This window comes from Lissotriton vulgaris, chromosome 5 (assembly GCF_964263255.1).
Source record: "Lissotriton vulgaris chromosome 5, aLisVul1.2, whole genome shotgun sequence".
Taxonomy (NCBI): domain Eukaryota; kingdom Metazoa; phylum Chordata; class Amphibia; order Caudata; family Salamandridae; genus Lissotriton; species Lissotriton vulgaris.
The window spans coordinates 41,392,973-41,418,779 of record NC_141693.1 but is presented as its reverse complement, the minus strand read 5'-3'; the positions used below and the strand labels follow the sequence as shown (position 1 = coordinate 41,418,779).

General features: G+C 44.0%; 1 protein-coding gene across 6 annotated transcripts in view; it reads left to right on the top strand.

Annotated features, from left to right (window-relative positions):
* Window positions 1-25,807, top strand: part of LOC147710076 (erythroid membrane-associated protein-like) — a 470,315-nt gene that overhangs the window by 3,120 nt on the left and 441,388 nt on the right. For all 6 annotated transcript variants that reach the window (XM_086920782.1, XM_086920781.1, XM_086920784.1 and 3 more), the window contains exon 2: window positions 6,456-6,532. In XM_086920782.1, coding sequence (XP_086776908.1) covers window positions 6,456-6,532 — 77 coding nt within the window. The remainder of the gene's footprint in view (window positions 1-6,455; window positions 6,533-25,807) is intronic.

Here is a 25,807-nt window from a genome sequence, read left to right as displayed (position 1 = left end):
TTGTGGTACCAGCTACAGCCTGAACTTAGCTCCCAGCAGTCATCGCCTGTTGAATTCTCCCTGCAATGCTGTTCGGTTCAGCCTTGAATGGGCTGCTTAATTGCAGATAAACTCTCAGAGCAGACATTGAATCCATGTAAGCCTTAGAGGCAAATGCAGGACCGTTATCTGAATAAAATGAATGAACTGCCCCCATTGACACTAGAAACTGCAAATCTTTTACTACTGCTGAAGAGCTTTCTTCTGTGGCCAAACCTATAGGAATTCAGAACATAAATCACTCGCTACAAAAATATATTTGAATGGGTTAGCTGGATTGAGAGACCGATGTGGTCAAATAAATCACGCAGAAGGGGCTATTTGAAATCATGAGGAGAATTGGCGAGAGTATTTTTACAGTGGAGTGTTTAATCTTTTAACAAATTTCATACTGTCTAACATAGACCATAATATGTTTATATAAACTGGGCTACCAGGTGTGGTTGTTGTAGCATTACTAAATTTGCTTTAATTACTGCATGGGCAGAAGCCCACCGCTTATCTGCTTCTTTGATGAAAGCTAAACTAGACAGACTACTAGGTATTATTACGTCTCCCACTGCTGGTATTGTGAGCACAGAAATGTTATCTGAATTGAGGCTGTAGGAGTATTTTAGAGTAAAGCCTTTAGGAGACTTCCCTGCTTGCTTGGCTGCATTTATGGCTGTTCAATATCTGTGTTGATCTTTGTTTAAGATCTGGTTAAGACTGCTACACCGACGGTCTGAAATGCAGCTTTTGCCACTAGCTTTCATTTAGCGTGAAAGCCCTCACACTGATGGCCTCAATGGTGCCTTACATGGACCAATGGAAGCTCGTCTTGTAAGATAGATTCCTTCCCCAGAGCTATTTAATATTTATAGGTTTTCCCTTTGAATCCTTGATTCCATTCAACCACTAATGCTGGAAATAATCCTTGTAACCCTGCACACAAAAGGATGAATTGGACACAATAAGTGTGGGAACAGATGAGTCAGCCTTTTGAATGCAAGTAACAGGACATGTAATTCTGAATGTTGTGCAGTGCTATCACCTATGATTTTAGTGTGAGTGTGCTGTGGGATGAACTCATCATCATGCACTACAGCTTGTAGAGCCGCACAGGCCGTGGAGTTTTGTACTTCATACCAAATGCAGGTTGGGCAGAACCATCATTATAGCAAATGCTCTGGTAAGACTCAATGGGTAAAGTAGCAGGAGTCAGAATAACTTCTTGTGCATGTAGAAGGAAAGCTTGTGTGCAAAGAGTTGGATCATATTGAAACTTTACATCCACTGTACCCATCTCTTGTATATGGCATGAGCATTAGGAATGCTTGCCTTGGTGGCTGCTTCTAGGGCTGGTACGGGAGAAAAAAACAAATATAAATGTAATGTAAATGTAAATGTCATGGTACTTATAGAGCGCACTGTCCCCAGACGGTCACCTTGCAGTGTTGCCTATTCGGTTTCCTGGCGCTGATACTCATACCGCTGTAGAACCCCTCCTGGCTTTCCATGTGAAATGTCCACTCCTGGGAGAAGCCAGGCCTCCTTAGCGCTATCGGGGCCGGTGTGGAGGCTAAGCAAGCTATTGCCCAGAGTTGCAGCATGGCGCCCATGATTAGAATAGGCACCGAGGCGAGAATTAACAGGCCCAAGGAAATTGAGCCCGAGACCCGCCGAGGCGGGAATCGAACCCTGGTCTCTGGCCAGAACTCTGCATCAGGGTCTGCCGCTCTAATCATTGAGCCACACTTCTCCACAAATATATGTTTTCCCTCCTTCAAAATTAATGTTTGCACAGTTGCAAGGATTTTTTCAATAGAAGCACAACAAGCTTTGCTAAGGAATACGTGAAACGTGTAAGCAATAGGAATGATAAAACGTATATGTGTTTGCACCAAGCGCAGGTTGAGGGCAAAGTCCTTGGAATCCATTCTAGAAGATATCACACACAGAATGTTTTAACTTGTAAAAGCATTGCGGTGTTAATGATCTTTTAAAGATGATTGACTGATTTTTTATTATAATAAAATATAAATGTTTCAGTTTGTTCTGTGTGGGAATGCAAGGACAGATTATAGCAATGAGAAAGTCACATTATTTAAGTTTACACTTCTTGTCTCACTAACTTGGTATTGAAATAAGTAGTTTATATTTCCAAATTATATTCTGTGAATGCCTTGCTACATTGTGTGATGAGAGCCTAGGCAGAGGCGACTGGTGAAAGTACTCTACAGTTTGGTGAAAAGATTTATGTAACAAGCATTGATTTGTAGGACCTATTGCTGATCTTTGTACAACTGTGAAGGATATTTATACTGACCATGTGAATCTACACAGTGAAAAAGACAGATGATTAGAGGATTTTGCTTGAAAGAGATGACACTGCCTGTACTCAGTCAGCGAGTAAATATTTAATTTATGTTTAGAGAGCATTAGAAATTAGAAAGACAATGGAGGAAAAACTATGATCCCGATATCAAAAGCCAATACAAGCTGGCTATTAGACAGTACGATAATGAGATGATCCAAGCCCAAGCCAAACATTTTTTTTTTTTGTCCTCATTTGCCGTATCCTCGTCCAAGAAGTATTCAACCACCTTATTGTCCTTCCAGGAGAGAGCAGTAGAGACATGACCTCTTCCTGTACTCGGACAGATATGTGACTTTGGCGGAAGGTACTTTCAGGGAGATTGAACTCCATCAAGGCCTATCACAGCCTGTGGCCCTTGTTTCGTCGTGGTCTGGCAGACCCCTTCTAGACCATGGAGTAGAAGGGCATAATCATCGTACTCGGGGGGAAAAAAAAAACCCACGAAGGCCCGACTAACTCAACGACTCCAATTGATTAAAAGATTCCAGAAGGCAAGACTCATAGGACTACCAGACCTAGCTGTATCTATCTTTGATGTTTCATAAAGGGATGACAGCCATTCTGCATGGGTTGGAGGGTTGGAATCGAGCCAGTGTTTGCAAATTTGCCTTCTTGCAAGGAGAATTGCATAGAAAAGGAAGGTCCTCTCTCACCCCTTAATACTTTCCTCGAGTCCAAATATAATTAGTGCCTGACTAATGAAAATCAGGGATTTGAGAATTGACTCCATGGTGACCCTTACCTCTTCCCAGTAGCCACTTATAGCAGAACAGTCCCAAAACATATGAAAGTCGGAAGCTGCTGGGAGGAGGCACTTATTACAACACTTTCCTAGCTGGAATTTAGAAAGCCGTTGGGGGGAAAGGTAAGCCCGATGGAGTGTAAAGAGCTGGTAGTGTCTTAACCAAGCAGGTTTAACAGCTTTGTATAAGAGACTGAAATAATTTAACCATAGATCCTCTACTTGCCAAGCCAAACATTTTGATGGAAAAATTAATTCAGCATGTAACTCCTCAAGAGAGCTATTTGAGGTAGTGCGCTCCTTAACCTCCACTGATCAGGAAACAAACAAGCACTCCTCATTCAAAGAGAGATGTAATCAGATGGCGAAACTCTTCAAAAATAAGGTGGAAATAATATTTAACTCCCTGCAAAGAAACAGTAGTCCAAACAGTGCTGATGTTCATCCTAGTATCAATGATAACATGAGAATTAAAACAGAGACTATGGGCCCGATGTAGGTAGCCCTTTACCGATCCGAATCGGCCGAAAATACTGATTTTTGGCCGTTTCCGATCGGTAAAGGGCTACCGAGATGTAGGGGCACATTTTCGGTAATTTTACCGAATCGGTATCATTACCGAATCGGTAAATATACCGATTCGGTAATATGTACCGAATCGGTAAAATAATTACCGATTCGGTAATATTTACCGATTCGGTAAAATTACCGAAAATGCAATGTAGGTAGGCAATGTACCTTCTGCACATGGCTTACAGAATCGGTATTTTACCATGGAATACAAATCCATGGTACAATACCGATTCCGGTGTGCATGCACATGTGTGCATGCACACCTATGTCATGTGACAGGCAGACCTGCCCTTAGGGCAGGTCTGCCTGCCACATGGCACCTGTGCCTGTTTTGTGGGTGCCAGAGGGTGTCAAAGTGACACCCCCTGCACCCTTGTGAATTCTTTAATTACCGATTCGGTAAATACCGAATCGGTAATGCCTAATCATTCCTATGGGCTTCAAAGCCCATAGGAATGAATGGGCATTACCGATTCGGTATTTACCGAATCGGTAATTAAAGAATTGTTAAGGATTCGGTAACGAATCCAGATGTTGGGACCTACATACCATTTACCGATTTTGAAATACCGAATCGGTAGGATTCGGTATTTTAAAATCGGTAAATGGCATTTACCTACATCGGGCCCTATATCACTTCACAGATCTAAGTGAAGAAGATGACCTCAATCCTGCAGAAGATTAAATCTGGTTCTCCACAAGACCCGATTCCACCAGACATCTTGCTGCAGGTAGGGAAAAGATCTAGGTCTACCACTGCAGCACTCATATCACTCTCTCTTACACAAGGGATTATCCCAAAAACCTGGAAACACACCATAATCCAGCCACTGCTGAAAAAGGCCCATTTAGACCCGCAAGAGCCAGGGAATTATCAACCAATATCACTTTTGCCACTGTTAGGCAAAATAACTGGAAAACACATCAATCAGACCCTGTCCATTATCTAGAAGGGAATCAGATGTTGCATACCACTCACATGGGTTCTGACTGCAACACAGCACAGAGTCAGCCCTGTTGGTGGTCACAGAGGAACTAAAGGGAGTCCTAGACCGGGGGTACACAGCAGCTATCCTGCTTCTCGATCTTAGCGCTGCGTCTGATACAGTGGATCACTATACCATGATCCACAGGCTAAAGGAAGAGGGTATTACAGGCTCTGTGCTAATGTGTATACCCTCATTTCTAGAAGATAGATCCTTCCAATTACTGGAAGGTGGGCACCTATCTAACACCCTCCAAATCTCGTGCGGAGTCCCACAGGGATCTGCATAAGCTCGACACTATTTAACCTGTATATGCAACCACTAGCAGAGATAGTGCAAGAATCTGGATTATCCATACTGTCATATGCGGATGACACCCAGCTGATACTATCAGTGATGGAAGGCCCCCAATACCTGCACAACAACCTGGCACCGTGCATGGTACAAGTAGCATATTGCATGAATAACTGTAGCCTAAAGCTGAATGGAGGAAAAACAGAGCTCATGTTCTTGGGCAATAAGGCGGTCTCAAGCAACATTATCAGCTCTCCTCCAGAATTGGAAGAACCCCCTGTCCCAAAGAATGCTGTTAAAAATCTGGGAATATGGCTAGACGAAAGTCTGTCCATGGAAACTCAAGTCAAGAAACTATCAGGTGTATGCTTTGGACTTCTGTGCATGCTCCGGATGATCCTTCCTCTTATTCCTGAACATACTCGCGGAACCATGGTCCAGGCCCTAGTGGTGTCGCAGCTGGAATATGGTAACTCTGTATCTAGGCGCACCCAAATACGATATTACTGCACATCCCAAGACAAAAGTCAGCTAAGGCAGCCCTGAAGACATTACACTGGCTCCCTATCCAGGCCAGAGTCAAGTTCAAGTCCTTAAGTATTGCCCTTGGAGCTAAGAATGACAAAGGTCCGGCCTTAATCGAAGAGCTTGTCACACACTATATCCCAGGCAGACCCCTGAGATCCTCTGCAGATCTACTCACAAAACAGACTAGGATAAAGAGATCTAAGTGGGGCGGTAGATTCTTCTTGCAACTAGCTCCTAGCCTGTGAAACGCCCTGCCTATGGAACTGCATCTGTTGACTGATGAATTGGCATTCAGGAAAATACTTAAAACTTGTCTCTTCCTTTAATATCCTTGCATCCGTAATGCCAACTTTCTCTTAGTGCTGGGAAGCCTTTGGGCAGCCATGCACTCTACAAATCCATAAACAGAGCTGAACGCAGGCCCAGTGGGGAGGACCCTTACCTTGTACGTGTTGTTATTGTTAGACTGAATCCTGAGGAATAATCAATATGCAGTTCATACCATAGTTAATACTAAGGAGTAACAATTAAGTGAATCTGTTCAAGCAAAATAGTAGAGGTGTAGTTAGTAGCTTTTTGGGGAGCTGTATACTAAGCATAAAATTATTGTGATCTGAACTAATAGTATGAATTTCTATCTCTGTTCATTTTGTTAAATTGTTCAGACATTGCATACAATAATATCTCACATTTTGTTTCATTTTTAATTTTGTAAATTTAATGTATTTTTTAACTTTTATTGTAAAGATGTGTTTGGTAATGCACATCTGCCATATTGTGGTCCAGTATAAGCATGGCAACTCTTAGCAAATATCGCAGCCTTCTACACTAAACCCTTAGTGAGAAGTGTAGTTATTTCATTCATTGCATTGTTTTGTTCATCACTGTGATCTCTATGAGAAACCTGTGGGATTTGTTCTTTCTCCTCTCACAGAATGATGGCCCTTCCGTGCCTGCCAGGACTCTTCTCACTGCTGGTGCTGTGTCTGTACCATGAAACACCTGTTTCAGGTAGGTTAACTCTGTTTTCTTGTTTTATCATTTCTGGCCTTATTTAATTTTACAATCCTCTAGTCTAGCAGAGTCCCTGAACCCACCATATTTGTGGAAGAAAGTCCCTTATATTCAAATACAGCTCCCGCAGTGTAGGGAGGTTTTCTCATAACGTGGGTTCTGCTGCAAAGGCTTGAAACCACTTTGGGGGAAAAACACTGTTAGACTTTCCACCAAAAGATCACTGAAACAATATTGTGGTAAAACATATATGTACGTTGTTCTCTGAGTTGATTACGATTCAAGATTCAGAAATAATATTTATCTGTGTCAAAAATAGTGCTAAATACTGCAGCTCTTCCATTTCTAAGTGCACTAAATAAAATATGTTATCATTACACAATTTACTGACCAACGAAAGAATCGAAGGCTAATCCGACCTTTTGGGATTTGAACTCATGATCTCCAGGCACTGCATTTTGACAGTGGCTGGCATTCAAATTACTGACTCATCCTTGTGGCTGACATGTTGTGCTGTATGTATTTGTAAAGCGCGCCAGCACTAGAGGGGGTATCCTGGCACTGAGCAGGTGTATGTGACTAGCCTTGCCTATGGTTGGTTGGTTAATGGAAAAGCCAAGTCTTCAGCTTCTTGAGATTTCAAGAAGTGAGGAGGAGGCTCTCATGGGGAGTGTGAGGCTGTTACACGCTATAGGAGAAATGTATGCTTTAGGAGGAATGCAAGAGAAGTCCTGTTCTCCTGATCTGGCTGTGTGTATGTGTGGGGTGTGTGAGTAGAAGTCCTGCTGAGTTGAGGTGCCTGGGTGGTTGGTGGAAAGAGATGTGACTGTTCAGGTAGCTGAGACCTGTGTAGTGCCTTGAACGTGTGTGTGAAGAGTTTGTACTGAGTGTTTTTGTGTGCAGGAGCTTGTGGAGTTTCCTGAGGTGTGGTGTGATGTGCATTCTGTGTGGGAGGTTGAGGATGAGTCTGACTGCCAAGGTCTGGATGATTAGTCTTCTTCTGGTGAGTTTATTGGTGATCCCGGAATAAAGTGTGCTACCATAGTCCAACTTATTGGTGACTAAAATCTTAGTGACAATTTTTTTAGTGTTGCTTGGAAGCCATTTGAAGATCATCTTCTACATCCTCAGGATATGGAAGCAGGATGCATTGACGGCGTTGACTTGTGTGGTCATCATGTAAAGTTTGCTGTCCATGATTATTTCTGGGTTCCTGGTGTGGGTCTGAGTTTTGCCGGCCACCAATTGGAATGCCATGGTGAGGTGTTCTTGCTGAAGATCACTACTCTTGTCTTGCCAGTGTTTAGATTGAGACAACTGCTTTCGACCAGTTAGCAACTTGGGTCATGCAGACGGTAAACTTGTTTCTTGTGTTGGAAGTCTTGCCTGAGAGGGAGAGTAAAAGTTACACACTGTCTGTGTGGGAGAGGATGTTGGTGTTGTGCGCACAGATGAAGTTGACCAGAGGGATCATGCATGCATTCAAGAGGGTAGGGCTGAGCAGTGAACACTGTGGCATTCTGCAGAGGAGTTTGCGAGCTTCAGAGAAGTAAGATGCCAGGATGACAGCTTGTGCGATATCCATTATGAAGAAACAGACCCAGCAAAGTGTGGGTTCTTGGATGCCTATCTCAAGTAGGCTCCTGATAAGGATGGTGCGTGACACCGTGTCTTTGGAATACCTCCTAGCAGAAGTGGTGTTGCATGGAGCAACTCCCAGCAAAGGTGGTATATCCATATGGCAGACTTTATAAAAAAACGTATATATACATGTATCCATAAACTAGCCTTCAACACAGTTGATGTAACTAAGGAGAACTATATAACAGAGGTATTATATCTATTGAAGAACATCTGAGATAGCATGGAAGAGTGTCTAAGGTAACGATGGATAAAACCCAGATCTGTGACTGTGGGGTGAATGTTTTGCCAATGTGCAACATTCCGTCCATCATCTTGTGTGTTTTGCTGTTCACCCTATGTGGGAAGGGTATGCCCAGACGTGGTTCCTGTGCTCACTACGCCACTGGAGTCAAGCTATCCCGGCTGATGACGGCTGATAGCCAGAATCCAGTCCTAGGTTGCTTGATTACGGTCCAGGGAAGACATGGCTTGGCAGTTCGGGCTGAACTGTTCCCATGAGGCACCGGGTCAAGACTGATTTGCATATGGCCATGTCTGAACTGGGGTGGTGTGATGAGCAAAATGACAATGGATTAAACCCAGATCTGTGTCTGGGGTGAATGTTTTGCCAAAGTGCAACATCCCGTCCATCATCTTGTGTGTTTTGCTGTTCGCACTATGTGGGAAGGGTATGCCCAGACGTAGGTCCTGTGCTCAGTACGCCACTGGAGTCAAGCTATCCTGGCTGATGATGGCTGATAGCCAGAAACCGATCCTATGATGCTGGATTATGGTCCAGGGAAGACATTGGCTTGGCAGTTCGGGCTGGACTGTTCCCATGAAGCACAGGGTCAAGACTGATTTGCATGGCCATGTCTGAACTGGGGTGGCGTGGTGAGCTAAATAACGATGGATTAAACCCAGATCTGTGACTGGGGATGAATGTTTTACTAATGTGCAACATTCCATCCATCATCTTGTGTGTTTGGTGTTCACCCTATATGGGAAGGGTATGCCCAGACTTGGGTCCTGTGCTCACTATGCCACTAGAGTCAAGCTATCCTGGCTGATGACGGCTTATAGCCAGAAACCGGTCCTAGGATGCTTGATTATGGTCCAGGGAAGACATGGCTTTGCAGTTCGGGCTTGACTGTTCCCATGAGGCACAGGCTCAAGACTGATTTGCATATGGCCATGTCTGAACTGGAGTGGCGTGGTGAGCAAAATAACAATGGACTAAACCCAGATCTGTGACTGGGGGTGAATGTTTTGCCAATGTGCAACATTCCATCCATCATCTTGGTTGTTTTTCTGTTTGCCCTATGTGGGAAGGGTAGGCCCAGACGTGGGTCCCGTGCTCACTACACCACTGGAGTCAAGCTATCCTGGCTAACAACGGCTGATAGCCAGAAACCAGTCCTAGGATGCTTGATTACAATCCAGGGTAGACATGGCTTGGCAGTTCGGGCTGGACTGTTCCCATGATGCACAGGGTCAAGACTGATTTGCATATGGCCATGTCTGAACTGGGGTGGCGTGGTGAGCAAAATAACAATGTATTAAACCCAGATCTGTGACTGGGGGTGAATGTTTTGCCAATGTGCAACATTCCGTCCATCATCTTGTGTGTTTTGCTTGTAGAATATATACTGCATCGTAGTGTTCCTTATAGAAGTGTGTAATTGACTCTTTTTTAAATTGAAGAAGGGTGGGAGCAATCCTGTGTTGATGGTCCATGTGAAATGTTATGCTCAGAAATATTTTGAGGCAGGGGAAAAGTGGACAATAGCTCAGGGCCCCAAACCTTCAAGGAGCCGCTGGTAAAGTGAGTGTTACAGTCAAAAATCATCCCTCAAAAACATTGCTGATAAAAAAGAAGCAGGCTTTTTTCTAATTTGTGAGCAGAGTGTAGCTTAACAGAAAGTTACTGCTACATTTACTAGGGGTTTGTGTCCAGGCAAAGTCCAGCAAAGTGAAGGAAAGCAGCACACAATTTTGTAACAGTATTTACTTTAAAAAAGGTATTCTGTGCTGAAAAGTGCCTTTTTCTCTGCACAAATAACACTTTCCACTGATTTGCCCTCAATTTGTGTCAAGGGGGTCTCATTGCTTATAAGATTAGCACAAGTAGTAATAGTTTCTGAGGCAAACTCTGATCTAGTTAAATAGCCAGAACAGGTTTTGGGTAAAACAATAATGCCTTCTTGAAACAGGCACTAACATGGAAAAAAAATATATTTCGCCAAAATTTCCTTACATTGAACGTGTGGTGCACTGTACACCACATACACAATGAGTGTAAAGTTTATCAATGTGTCTACTCTTAAGAGTTTCTACTGCAACTGTATACTTCGAGTGCATCTATGCTAAACAGCCACGCAAAAAACTGCACCATGATGCACAGCTTGTGTGTGGCAATAGGCACCCTGTTTGAGCACAAGGCATAGCAGTAGTGAACAGTAGCAGGCCATTTTTAACAAATGTAACTTTCAGCTGCTTTCTCCATTTTGCACAAGGCAACTTTGGTTGCTGTGCTCTGGTACTCTACAAAATAATAAAACTGCCCTTTGCCATGAGCCTGCTTAGCCTTAACCCTCACAAATTAAGGCAAGTAAATTGAAGGATGATCTTTCTGCATCATTTCTCCCTCATTGCTTCACCTTATTCCTTTTTTTTATTTTTTATTATTTTTTTATTATACTTCTGTTCACACACATTATACATTCCACAATTTGTTTACTCCACAAACACAAATTCATTATGGTAATACAGCACACGCAGTTTACAGCAAGAAGAAAGGAAATGAAAAGAAACAAAACAAAAAAAAAAATGATAACCACACCATTATACTTTTCATTATTCATAAATCACCATTTTTTTTTTAAACCAAAATCAGAATTTAAACAGAATCCTAATCATAGTCATATTACCCTATCCCTTGCCTCCAGCGAGCTAAAGGCTCCCAAATTCTTTCTCCTCGGGCTCTCCCTATGCTACCCTTCCTAGCATATATAGGTTTCTCCAAATTGTATGCAGCTATTACATTAGCCAACCAAAATTGCATCGTCGGGGGGATCCTGTCAAGCCAAGCCCTTGCTAGCGTTAATCTGTAGACTGCCATAACTAAGAACAAGAAGTCAGCCTGTGCAGAATTACTTCCTTCTGATCCAATTCCCAACAGGATCCAAATAGGGGTTAAAATTATCTGTATCCCTAATGACCTGTCCAGGAACCCCTCTATGTCTTTAATTAAAGTGTGAAGTTGCGGACAGGTGGCGAACATGTGAAAAATATCTGCATCAGAGGAATTACACCTGGGGCAAGTCGTCTCCTCAGAGCCCCCCCATTTAGCAATCCTGGATGGCGTGTAGTAAAGTGAATATATAAGGTCTTGTAATGCTGGGATTGCAGGCGTGATGAACACAGGATAGTGTGGCCCAGATCCAATGACTCCTTAAAGGCTTCAGGTTCAGCCCCTATTTTCTCTATCCACTTACTGCTGTATTTAACCATATCATCCGGCTTGCCACTTACTAAAAACGCATACGCTGACCTGATCGTAGACTCACCACCCGAGTTATATTGTCCATAAAATCGTTGCAATTATACCCTGCTGGGCCCCCCTGTTTATTGCTCAAAAAACTCCTAACCTGTAGAAACTTAAAAAAATCTCTTCTGTCTACACTATACTTACTTACAAGATCCCCAAACTGCATTATTCCCTCATGATTCCTTAAGTCGCCTATCTGTCTAATTCCTTTAACCTCCCAAGCAGCCATTACTGAATCAGAGAAGATTTCTGAAGGAAAGGATTTATTATTATATAATTTAATATACCTGTTGTGTCTCCCCAGTCCCATCTTTTTCAAAAAGGCATTCCATATTTTAAGGGCAGCACTAATAGTCTTAGATTGATTCCTTCTAAAGTAACCTAACTCAGTATAATATAAGAAACAATTTTCTGCCTCTTGCCCTAGCACTACTGCATATATTTCTGTGGACATAGTTGTAATTTTCTGCAGCTGACGACCCCCTACAATCAATCCCTGCATATATTGCAGTGCAGCCGCCAGATAATACAGCCTAAAGTCCGGCGCGCCCCAACCCCCTCTTTCTCTTGGTAGAGACATATATCTATACCCCCTCCGAGTTCTTCCATGAGCCCACATAAGCCGATTTAAGGTGCCTTCCATGATATTAAACCATTTGGTCTAAAAAAACAAAAAGGGGGAATCGATCTAAATAAATAAAGAAACCTAGGTAAAATCATCATTTTCAAAACATTAGTACACCCCACCAAAGACAGATGCAAATTATTCATCCTTTCTAAATCTTTTTTAACTTTAGCCAGTAACGGAGCCATATTGAACTCAACCACAGTATCCAAGTTCGCGGAGATTAAAATCCCCAGATATGTTGCTGAACTAACCCCCCTGTTGTCAAAACTCCTCGTGAAATTGTTCATGACAATTTGCGTCTTGGATTTATTTAAGCTATAACCCGAGACTTGGCCAAACAGATGAGCTTCTGTGTCTACCCCCCCCGATAGCTGTGTCTGGGTCCGGAGTTAGTAGAGCCACATCATCAGCGTAAGCTAAAGATTTGACTGTGTAGCCATTCAGTTTGATTGGTGGAATCCCTTCATTTCTATCTAGTCTTCGTAGCAGTGGCTCCAGATATAGTGCAAAGAGCAGTGGGGATGACGGGCACCCTTGCCTCGTCCCCCTTAAAATTTTAACTGCTTCTGAGTGTCCCCTATTCACTCTGATCTTTGCGGTGGGATCATTGTACAAGGCTTGAATAGCTGTTATAAAACCTTCACCAATACCACTCCACCTCAGAACTGCACATAGGAATTCCCAGGCGACCCTATCAAAGGCCTTTTCGGCGTCTAAAAAGAGTGCCGCGATAGGGTCGCCCAAGCCCCCTGCAGCATCGAACATAGTGACAACCATTCTAACATGCTGGGTCGTGCCCTTCCCAGGTATGAAGCCGTGTTGAAATGAGCTTACCAGCTGTTCAATACTCCCTGCAAGCCTTTTTGCCAACATTTTTGAATATATTTTGACGTCTGAGTTCATCAAAGTAATAGGTCTGTATGAACCAGGAAGTGTTGCAGGTTTCCCTTTTTTTGCCATGACAATAATATCCGCACCACCCCAGGTCTCTGGAGGTAACCCACCCCGTTGTGTATGTAACATAATATCAAACATGTCAACCAGTAAAACTTTTTGAAACACTTTATAAAATTCAACCGGGATTTGGTCAGGCCCAGCTGCTTTCCCCGAGGGGAGGCTACCCAGAGCTTCAGCAAGCTCCTCCAAACGCAGTGGGGCATCTAATAGCTCCTTCTCCTCAGAAGACAAAGAAAGGGCAGGAATATGGCTAAGATATCTATCTATCTCGTTCTGACTCGTTGCATCACCTACGGCAACGCACCCCAAGCCGGAATAAACAAAAACCTCATCCACAAGCTACAGAACATCCAGAACGCCGCCGCAAGACTGGTCCTCAACCTGCCAAAACAATGCCACATCTCCCAGCACCTGCGCACATTCCACTGGCTCCCCGTAGAGGCGAGAATCACCTTTAAGATGCTCACCCACGCACACAAGGCCCTCCACGGCACCGGACCAGCATACCTGAACAGCCGACTCAAATTCCACGCACCCCAAAGGACCCTACGATCAGCCCAGCTTTCCTACGCCGTGGTCCCCCGCACCAGAAAGACCAGATCGGGTGGCCGCTCCTTCTCCTTCCTCGCGGCCAAAGCATGGAACGCCCTTCCGGTTGGCCTCAGACAGACAACATCGCTCCCCATCTTCGCAAGAAACCTCAAAACCTGGCTCTTCGACAGACCCCCTCCTTGATGGAATGGAACCTGCAACCCCCACCCCTAGCGCCTTGAGACCCTTACGGGTGAGTAGTCGCGCTTTAACAAACTCCTGATTAATTGATTGAGAGTATAAATCATCATAAAATTTCCTAAAAACTTCCTTTATCAGGTCTGGATCTGTAACAGAAGCCCCCTATGAATCTAGAATCTCCTTTATATCGGTTGCAGCTGTACGCTGCCTGGTTCGCACCACCAGGATGTGACCAACTCTCTCACTCAGTTCGTACGCATTCTGCTTTTTAACCAAATAGTTCTCAGCTGCTTTCCTACTGAAGCCTTCTATAGCGTCCCCTTTGAGGGCTATAATTTGAAGCAAGAAGGGCTCCAATGAGATATTCTGTCTTATAGCTGTGGCTAGTTTTTCTTCCTCTACAATTAGCCTTTGTCGAATTTCTTCAATTTTATTTCTTTCCCTTTTTCGACTTGCCAACACATAACTCATCGTCTCCCCTCTTATACGAACTTTGAAGCAGTCCCAAACCGCCCCTGGAGATGCCGAACCTCTATTTATATCCCAGAAAAACTTTATCCAAGCTTCAATATGCTTCTGATAAGCCCCATCTTTTAATAGAACACGTTCAAAAGTCCACTGTGTGTTCCTACTCTGAACCATAGGCATATTAAAAGTTAACACCAGGGGACTATGATCTGAGATGATCCTAGGTTGTTTTCCACTTGCACACCCGGAATTAAAGAATTAGAAACTAAAAAATAATCCAATCTAACCAGGATTTTATGCGGGGCGGAAAAAAAAGTACTACCATCCAAAAAGGGATGTTGCTTCACCCAAGGGTCAGCTAAAGAGTTGTTCTGAACCATATTGGCTAATGCACTGTATGTCTTTTTCTTTCTCCCTACATATCTACCCCCCCGGTTGTGTAAAAGAGCTATCTGGATCATGAATGTTGAAGTCCCCACAGCATACTATGGGTTCTGGCCACTGGGCAAGTTCCGTATCCATAAACTGCCAAACATCAGGATCGTCATCGGTGGAACCATATATTGTAACTAAAGTAAACCTCACCCCCTTAAAACATATTTCCACTATAACCCACCTACCCCATTGATCCTCCTTCTTCCTATGGACCACAACATCTCTGTGCCTCCCCAAAATTGCCACCCTTCTAGTCCTTGTTTGCTTGCTGCTAATACTGCAAACCCCAAGTGATTCAAAAGATATACCTGTGGTGCCTCAATATGAGTCTCCTTAAGACATGCCAGATCTAGTTGGAGAGCTCTCAACAAACCCGTAACTTTCGATCTCTTATTAGAACCATTAAGACCACATACATTAATTGAAGCAATCTTACAAGACATTAAGAACCTTCAAACATGTCTCTGCTCATAAACCATGTAATGTAATGTAAGAAACATTTCTATAGCGCTACTTTCACTCCAAGGAGTATCTTGGTGCTCACCCAACCCAGATGGAAGAGTTGGAGGGAAAAGGATGACTTACACTCTACACCACAAATTACACCAACGCCCTACATGCCGCATCGGGCAAAGAGAAGATCCAGGTTTTTAATGCCTTCCTGAAAGATGTTTCTTGGGATAGTGAGCGTAAAAGGGGCGGAAGCTTATTCCAGGCCTTAGTACCTAACACAAAAAGGGATTTACCACCTTTTGTGGCCAGCTTGAATCGGGGAGGTGTAAGTAAATTCTGACTGGCAGACCTCAGACAACGTGTCGGGTGATATCTTTTGAAACCATTGCATAGGTATTTTGGGCCTTTCTGATGAAATGCCCTAAAGGTAATTATGAGAATTTTAAACAATTTTTTTTTACCTATTGGCAGCCAGTGGAGGGTGTTAAGTGCTGCTGAGGCTGAAGACCTACGGGGCCAACGCAGTACGAGGAGGGCCGCCACATTTTGGACCATTTGTAACCTGTGGAGAACGGTTTTGTTAGCTCCAGCATATAAACCGTTACAATAGTCCAACCTGGAACTTATTATTTCGTATTTTTATTTTAAGGCCACTGCAACTGTTTTCCTAGCCGACAACGGAAGTAGATCAAAAAACTTCCTCAGAGCTTTTATGATCTGGAAGCACGTCCCAGCTACTGCCAAAGCCTGATGTTTAAAAGATAATTGATCATCAAATTTGATGCCCAAATTGCGGGCAGATGTAATTGTGTTGGGAGGGGCTTCTGCATCCACCGGCCAGCACATTTTTGGGGAAAACAGATTATGACTCCCGAATGGCAAAATTTCTGTTTTTCCTGCGTTGCATTTTAAATGATTGTTGGTCATCCATTTAAAAGTTGCTGCTAGACATTCCTTAAGATCTTCCTCGGCACCTGGCCGTTCCCTATCCAACACCAGAATGAGTTGGGTGTCGTCAGCGTATGAAATAGAACTGATCTGGAATGACGCGATCAGTTTCACTAGGGGTACCATGTACAGGTTGAAAAGTACGGGACTTAGGCTCGAGCCCTGAGGGACCCCTGAGCTGACGGCTTTAGCCTCAGACTGGCATTGACCCAACACTGTGACTTGGCGTCTGTTGCTAAGGAAATTCCTAAGCCAGGCCAAGACCTGCCCTCCTACCCCTGCGGCAGCCAATCGGTCCACTAAGATGTTATGTGAGACGGTATCGAAGGCTGCCGACAGGTCAAGTAGGATAAGGACAGCCTTCTTTCCTTGATCTATGGCCGCCCGTAGGGTCTCTGCTGTAAAAAGCAGGGCCATCTCAATAGAATGTTTTGACCTGAACCCTGACTGGTTAGGATGGAGGATGTTGTTCTTCTCCAAAAAGTTTGTCAGTTGACTGTTGACGAACTTTTCTGTCAGTTTGAACAGGACAGGAAGCAAGGAGATAGGGCGCAGGTTGGAAAGAGTGGTAGGGTCAGCAGGTGCCTTTTTTTGGAGAGGCTTGACAGCTGCAAGCTTCCAGTCATTGGGAATGTCTGCCGTAGTTAGAGAGGAATTAATGATCCTATTGATTATAGGATTAACCATCTCTACTAAGGTGTGTAACACTGGAGGAGGACAGGGGTCAAAAGGGAATCCCGATTTGCTGGCCAAAATAGCCTTAGAGGTGTCTTTAAGAGATACTGGGACAAATTCCTCCAGACGGGTGGAGGTCTTCATCTCCACTGTCTGTTCAGAAACCACCAGCACGATTGGTCCTGGTGGAAAAGTCTTCACGATGGTAAGGATCTTGTTGTCAAAGTAATCAGATATCGCATTGCAAAGATCTTGAGATGGAGGGATCTCCTGCGATAGAGCTGATGGATTCATAAAGTCCTTTACAATCTTGATGATTTCTTTTTGTTCCTGGCCTGCCATGGATAGGGCCTGTAAATAATGAGTTTTCTTTGCGGATTTTATTCCAGCATGGTACTTCCGTCTCGCTGCCCTATAGATATTACGGGCGGTGGCATCATCATTTCTACGCCACCTCCTTTCCAGTGCTCTGACCTCGCCCAGCTCTAGTTTCAAGGCCATTGAGAACCAAGGGGCATTTTTTTGGGTCTTAATGGTTCTTGAGTTATTATTTCTGGGTGAACTTAACAGGGCCCCCACTCCAGCAATCCAGTCACAAAAAGTCTGATTATCTACAGAGGTGAGGTCAAATAGGGCTGGTATACTGGCTTTTAGCTGTTCAACCACATCAGGTCTACTGGGTAGTGATTTCCAATTAGGAATGGGTTTAGCTTTGGAATATTTTGTGCTCATTATGGGGTTGGCGATGGATGTCGAGTTCCACACGATGTTAAAAGGAATAAAAAAATGATCGGTCCAGGTCTGAGGGCTAGGGGGTTTGACTCTCAGGCTGGTGGAATTAGAGCAGATGCAATCCAACAAATGTCCCGCCTGATGAGTGGGTTCCCGATTCAAAAGCGTAAGTCCTAGCACATCAATGATGTCCATAAAGCAGCCTACTCCAGGTTCTTTAAGGGAATCTAGATGCAAATTTAAATCACCCAGTACTGAAAAATGGGAGAATCTAAGTGCCAGTTCACTCAGAGCATCGCCCACAGTTTCCAGGAACTTCAATGGAGGTCCCGGAGGGCGATAAATGAGAGCCCCGGAAAAGACAAAGGAGTCATGAATCCCCAAAGAAAATTCTAGCGCCTCTGCCCCCTTAATGTCCGTCAGTTCTTGAGTGGAGCACTTAAGAGTGTTACGGTAAATGATAGCAAGACCCCCTCCCCGTAGTTCAGGTCTATCCAAATGTTGGATAAGAAAGTTCTGCGGAAGGGCTATGGCTAAGTCGGGGTTACACCACGGTTTTAACCATGTTTCGGTGACCAGAAGCCAGTCAAGATTAGTTTCGACGATAAGGTCATGAATATTCTGGGCATTCTTGGAGAGAGATCGTGCATTAATTAACCCGCCCCGTATGACAGGGGAATCTGCAGATATTTCCATAGGGGGCTCAGGGGTCAGCGTCGTACGACACCGAATACAACAAACGGGGCCATGCCAATTGCCGGGATGTAACACACCATTGCAGTGGACATGGGACCCTTTGCACGGCAACAAGAATTCCCTCGACAATCCTAGATCGGAATAGGTGAATAGCGGTGGTGATGCCTGTGCTGCATATGGTATAGCCGACACTCAGTGAAAATGTGTGTTATTACACTAGAAAAACCAACAATTTTAACCGTTTTTAAAACCCCTACCCCCCTCCCTTGTCATATCCTCCCCTTCTGTCCTCCCCCCGCTACAGGCAAATAGGTCAGAGATGACCTATATGTGACTGTTTCTGGGTTGCGTCGGTCGCCCCCCTCCCCCATCATCACCCGCCATCTAGTAGCCCCCCTCAAGAAGGGCAAAAAGAGAAGAAAAAAAATAAAAGAAGAGAGAAAAAAAGGAAAAAAAATAAATAAAGGGGAAATTCCCCCTCCTCAACCGATGACCCTACTTGGCCCCAGATGCGTCTTAATGCTGCTACTTCTCTACCCAACCAGCAATTCAATTCAAACTGTTCCTTGTACCTCCTATTTTTTCAAGTCTTCCAAATATTTCTGTGCTATAACCTCTGATAAGAACATTCTGACTCTCCCTTTCGTAACTACTTTGAGTTTGGCAGGAAACAGTAGATAGGCCTCTGATCCCAGTGCCTGAAATTGCGAAATCATCTGCCTCAACCTCCACCTTCTCTCAACTGTCACATGGCAAAAATCTGGCCTGGCAAAAAATGTGGTACCCTCAAAAGATCTCTTCCTATCAGGTCTTGCCTTGTCTATAATTTCTTGTCGTAACAAAAAGTTCCCTACGTAAACTAGAATAGCTCTAGGAAAGGATGCCTGGCCTCCTCCTTCTGCGCCGTGCACTTTCTTCTGCGTGAAAGGGAACCTATGTGCCCTCTGAATCGCCCTGTCCCACTGCCACTGGGACTCCGGGAACGCACCCTCAAGTAGGTTTATCACAAAAGGCCTGATGTCTTGCCCTTCCAGCCTCTCAGCCACACCCAAAAGTCTGACATTGTTTCGCCTTTGACGATTTTCAAAATCCTCCATCTTCCACTGGAGATCTTCTGACATCTTTTCCTGCGTTGTTTTAAAGGATTGCCAGTTCCCAAGATCATCTTCAAGCCTGTGCTTCACCTTATTCCTACCTTAACTCTGTTGCTCAGCCTTTCTCTTAGTCTATCTTAACTTCTCTACATACCCGCATCCCCTTTCTCTCTAGCTTTGCTTTCATTGCCTCACATTTATCTCCTTCTCTCTAAGTATACTTATTCCAAGTCATTCAATTTCATCTTTCCCTACCTCTTTCTTATGACCTTGTCTCCCTCTCAATCACACTCTGTGCCTCTATCTATGTGCCTCAAACCTCTCTCTCTACCTCAACACTCTGCACGTCATCATCTCTGCCCTTCACTACAATTTTTCTGTCTGACCTCCCATTATCTCACCTCCATCTGCTTCACATATCACAAAACCTTAAATGTCTCTACCTCTCCTCTCTCTCCATGTTTAACTTACCTTTCTCTCAGTCCCTTTTCTACCTAACTAATCTCCTTCACCTCTATCATATTTCTCTCTCCACCTTGCATCTATCTCAATATATCACCACTCTCTATCCCACCTTGCTCTTTCAGTACCTAATCTCACACCTACAAATCCCCTTTCTCTTGGTCCACCTCTGTTCCCTTTTCTTCAACTCTCTAAATTTCTTGCTGCATTCTGGCTACCCTCTTTTTTCTACCTCTCACACTATTTCTCTTCCATCAAATCCTCTCACACCGTCTGTCTCTCTCTCACACAAACACATGGCTCTCTCTCTAGACCTCCTTCCCAATTTCTGCTTACTGTTCCACGTCTTACTTTAATAATCTCTCTATCTTACCAGCTACCAGCTTTTCCTCTCATTCACAACTTTCTACCACTGTATAGACCTCATCTTGTTATCAAATGCATGCATGTATATCTGTGAACAACAGATGCTTTCTGCCACAGGAGCATGGTTTCCCCAGATAACTCTGCCCTCGTGTTGTTCTAAGTCTTGATCATCTGTACCATCTCCGCATGTGGTATTTGGTGGTTGGAAAACCTTACGCGAAAGGGAGAACAGTGCCTCTTCCAAATCCAAGACACATTCACAACTCAAAGGATCCAAACAAGTAAGAGTAGTCCCATGGGTTAACACACCTACTTCAGACACATGGTCTACTTGATTCCTGTCTTTTCAGAGTTCACAAGACAAGAGTTTTACTTTGTTTTTCTTCTCAGGCCCACTCTTTAATTCCCATGTGCTAGAGTGCAGTTTAACTTCCATTGCATGTCCCATAGATAGTCACCTAAACCTCAGCACTGTTCATCCTGGCCTGTGTCCCTCTTGACCATCACTCCACATGTCACTGCCTTCTCTCCCATTCTCTGCCATCCTCCCTTTTAATTTTTCTCAACCTGCTCATTTCCACCCCATATATTCCACCCTTGTCTTGTTCCATAATGAACATTGTCTCCTTGTTGCAGCCTGGTCTTTCCTGCTTTTCCTAAATTGCCTCAGAACAAATGCAGATCAAAACAGCATACCAAATTATATAAAAGCAATGAATATTAAGAAGATGTTCACAACAAAGTGCACTCTGGGACGGAGAGGGTGCACTGTTGAGAAGGGATAAGAAGACAGGCTAAATAGAGATCACCACCATCTGTCCAAACTCTTAGAGCACAAAGTCAATAAAAAAATCACCATTCAAAAGGATAAAATCTATTAGGTATCTAACAAAGTTCGCTGTTTCAGCCTCAACTGCCGCTCTCTTCCCAAACATCAGCTTCATCTATCAACTTTCTTGTTGATACTGATCCTGATGTGGTTTTCTTAAACAAAACCAGGCTTCATAATGGGTCCTTACCTGATGTGATTGCTGCACTCCCTGACAACTTTGAGCTGTTAGATATAAAATAGGCAGCTGTATCGCCATTGTCTTTAAGAAATTCCACAATTGTTAAATCGTGGAACTCCAGATTTCTAGCCATGCTCTTATCCATTCCTTTCTCCCCCAAATTCACCTTTTCGGGTGCTCTTATTTATCACTCCGCTGAGCCTTCTAACAGTAGGGGCGCAGCTTTTGCAGACTCACTGCCCCCCCATATTCTCTGAGTGATATATTTCCCAGTGCTTGGTGACCTCAACCTTCATCTTGAGGACTCTAATAATAAATTGGCATTAGCTCTCGTAGAAGACTTGAAGACTCTTAACCTCAAGCTTTTTGATTCCTTACCTACTCACTCAGCGGGCACCTCTTGGACCCCCTTTTTTCCAATCTGTCTACCTTGTCTGCTGCACTTCCTATTCAACTCAGTTGGTCTGACCACTTTGCTGTTCCTTTTATAATCAATTCTGTCCTGGTCTCTCTTACTCGACCAACTTTATCGCCATAATCCAGGAATTGGTCCAAACTCGAGCGGCTCTTCAGCACAATCCCTTGCCTTATATCTAAGTCTGGCCGGTGAACTCCATTCGGCTTGTGGAGTTTGCAGAGTTTTCCGCACTCTGCGTTACGTGGAGTTCCAAAAAACTCCACTTCATGGCAAGATATTTCCTCATTCACAAATGTCAACATCAAGTTGGCGAGTGTGAGCTTGGAAAATCAACCTCTCTGTGAGATTTCTCAACGCAGGAGGTTAGATTTCTCATTGTGATTGATGGTATATGCCCGCAACCACTCGCATTGAGAAACCATCCATTCACATTGAGAAAGCTGCAGCTCGAGTAAAAATCTAATCAAGCGGAAGAAAGGAAGAAGTGCCCGCTTGCGCAGTGCATGGTGCTGTTCACGATGATTGCACAGTGTGTACAAGCACCTGGCACTGAAAATCATTGAAAACAGCATCTATCTAACGCACTCTGCAGCTTGCTGAGCTCCGCGTAGCGTGTCAGAGTTTTATTTGCACTCCGCCCAGGCTTACTCATATCCAAACCCGAGCCTGATCAATTTTCTGTGCATCATTGGCTTTCGGAGGCTATTGAATCTACCCTCCCCCTATCAGCCAAACCTCAAGTCAGAGAACATCCTCCCGCCCTTGTTTCACAGACTCCCTCAAACAAGATAAAAAACATTGCAAAGCTTTAGAAAGACAATCGTGGAAGTACTACGCACCAAAGGCTAAGTTAGCCTACCTGACTGCACTGAACACATACCATGCTCTGTGTAGATCAGCTCGCACCACTTTCTTTACGGAAAGGATTACGAATTCCCAACACTGCCAGAAAACCCTATTTAAGGTTGTGAAAGAACTTTCAGCATCTAGAACTTTTCTACCTTTTCCTTCACTCTCAGTACATCAGTGCAACAAGTGAGCATTATTCTTTGTTAATGAAGTAGAGTCTATTTACCGCCAGCTTGATTCAGATTCTTCCCATCAAGTCAACTTTACCTTCCCTGCTACTTTTCATGCTGATCAGGCTGATATACTCCCTCAGGCTACCTCACCTGATGAGACGCGAAAAATCGGGATCTGGCTCCCTCTAGACTTGGTTACTCTGCAATCTTTGTTGGGAACTTTGAAGTCTGGCTCCCCACTTGACCCTCTTACCCCATCCAAGCTCAGACTTCTTCACAATTCGGCCCTTAGCCTGATTCTTAATCTTCTCAACACCTCTTTAAGCTCTCATCTAGATCCTCAGAACTGGAAACACGCTCGGGTGCTCCCCCTACTGAAAAAGATCCATCTTGATCCTCTCTGCTGGTCTAGTTATCGTCCTATTTCCCTCCTTTCTGACTTCTATAAAGTCTTGGAAAGGCATATCAACTCCCAAGACTCCTCTCACGTGGCTGCTCACAATCTATTTCATCCCTCAAAATCTGGCTTTTGTTCTGGCTACAGCACCGAATCAGCTCTGCTTGGGTCACTGAATATCTCAGGCTACAGCTTGATCGTGGTGGCACAGCAGCTCTCCTTTTACTGGATTTGAGCGCAGCATTTGATACTGTCTCACATTCCATCTTATTTGATCGTCTTGAAGCCTCAGGCATTGTGGGTGTGCCCTTGAGGTGGCTGATCTAATTTTTTTTAAAGATCGCTCATTCTAAGTCCTCTTACATACCACTATATCAAATCCAGTAGCTCTAACTTCAGGAGTGCCGCAGGGCTCGATTTTAAGGCCTCTGCTTTTTAATCTTTACATTTGCCTTCTGGCGGACATTGCGTAGAAGTCGGGACTGACAGTGTTTTCCTACTCAGATGATACCCAGATCATCTTCTCTCTATCAGCTGCTCGGCATCAGGACTCTTCCTTTCTCCAGCTCCTACTGTGCAATATCTCTTTGTGGATGTCAAGAAATTCCCTGAAGCTGAAAATTTCTAAAATGGAGGTCCTCATTCTGGGAAACAACCCAGAACAATGGGGAAGTACCCATTGGCCTGACACTCTGAGACCTTTACATGCTCCGATCTTTAAAGTTAAGAACCTGTGTTTTATTATTGACAACAATCTCTCCCTAGAGTCAGGTCTCCAAGGTCACCACAACCTGCTTTGCAGTTCTCAAGTGGCTAAAAGAAATATTCTGGTTAAATCCACCTGCTGCCCAGAGAACAGTAATGCAGACGTTGGTGATTTTCAGACTTGAGTATGGCAATATTTTGTACCTGGGCTCTGATAAAGCCTCTGTCCATCGCTTACAGCTCATTCAAAACGCAGCCGCTCGCCTTCTTTTTCTGCTGCCTCGACATGCCTCAGTCTCACCGTTGCTCCATCAACTCAAATGGCTCAAGGTGAATAAACCTGTTGAGTTCAAGGCCCTATGCTACATGTTCTGGATCAAACATGGTTTGATGACCCCTTACGTACAAAGTCTGGTCAAACCCTACGTGCCCTCTCGACAGCTGAGCTCAATGAGCCTTTCTCTGTTTTTTGTTCCCAGAGTCCGTCTAATTCATTTGAGAGGTCGCTCGTTCGCCTATCTTGGCCACAAATTATGGAATTCTCTTCCGTTGCAACGTAGGCTGTGTCATTCGCTTTAAGCCTTCTATAAGAAATTAAAGACTTTCCTTTAGTAATAAGCATAACCCGCTTTGTGCTCCTTCTGCAGTCTGTGGCTTGTGTATTGTCCTGCTCAGTGCCGGGAAACCCTGTTGGGTAGCTGTGCACTGTATGAATCTATAAATATAATCTCATTTCAGTGCTTTTTTTTTAAATTAAAGAGAGGAAGTGGCTGTTCTTCTGGAGATGGGTTAAACACTTAGAAGAAATAAATTAATTCCACTGATAAATGTACGTTCTTGTGCATACAGGGAGAGTGGAGCTAGGGCCTCAAAAATACCTTATCATCTTGTAGAGCTGAACTCATTCCTTTGTAGATAGAGCTGGGCTCCAGCACAGATGCGACCAAGTCCCTGCATACATAGTGCTAAAGCCATTCACAAATAGATCAGAGACTGTATACCAATAGGTCATTTCTTTCATTGAGCTGGAGCTCAGTTCCTGCATACATAGTACTGCAGCCCGGGCAGACAGAGTTGATCCCTTCCAAGTATGCATTTGAGCTCTATTGCAGACAGTTGTGAGCCAGTTCACAGCCAGAGTTGAACTCTTTCGGCATTCATTCCTATAATGTAAAACCTGAGGTTCTGTGAGACTAAGAACCAGGACCAGTGAATATTCTGTTGGGGTATCACACGTCTGTCACCCTGGTTAATCTTCCTGATAGGGAGTGAGGAAGAGAAGGTGGAAGGGAGGTTGACAGTGAGACAAGCGGGAGTGAGAGAAGCGATTGAAGAGAGAGAGAAAGAGCGGGAGAGAGAGCGAGAGAGAGAAAGACAAGGTAGATAGTAGTGAAAGAGAATTTAGCATATTTTCAAATATGAGAAAGAAATGAGGAGAGTGTGACTGAGGTGGAAAAGAAAAGAGAGGGAGATAAAACAAGAGACACCAGTGATAGATCTATGAACAACACCTAAACAATAATGCTAAGGCAAACTTTGTTATGTTCAGGGTATTTGTGAACTGTGGTGCTGAGAAAGTAGGGGTTATGTCACTGTAACTGTGACTTGTTCTGGGTGAAGTGCCTTGTTTTCAGTTTCTTGCATATCGCAAGTACTGAGGAGGCAGATCAGATGTGTTGGGGTAGGTTGTTCCAGGCTTTGGACACGAGGTAGGGGAAAGCTGGTTCTTTGTATGTGGGAGAGGTGTGTGAGCAGGATTCTGGCTGTGCAGAAGTGTCTGGAGTCAATCACTCCTTGCCTCAACACAATAGAAGATTGGAGGGAGGCAGCGTTTGAATGCTTCAATCTTTGTGTATATGATGGTTATTGAAAGTAGTTCACTGGCTCTGTCTTCACAAATG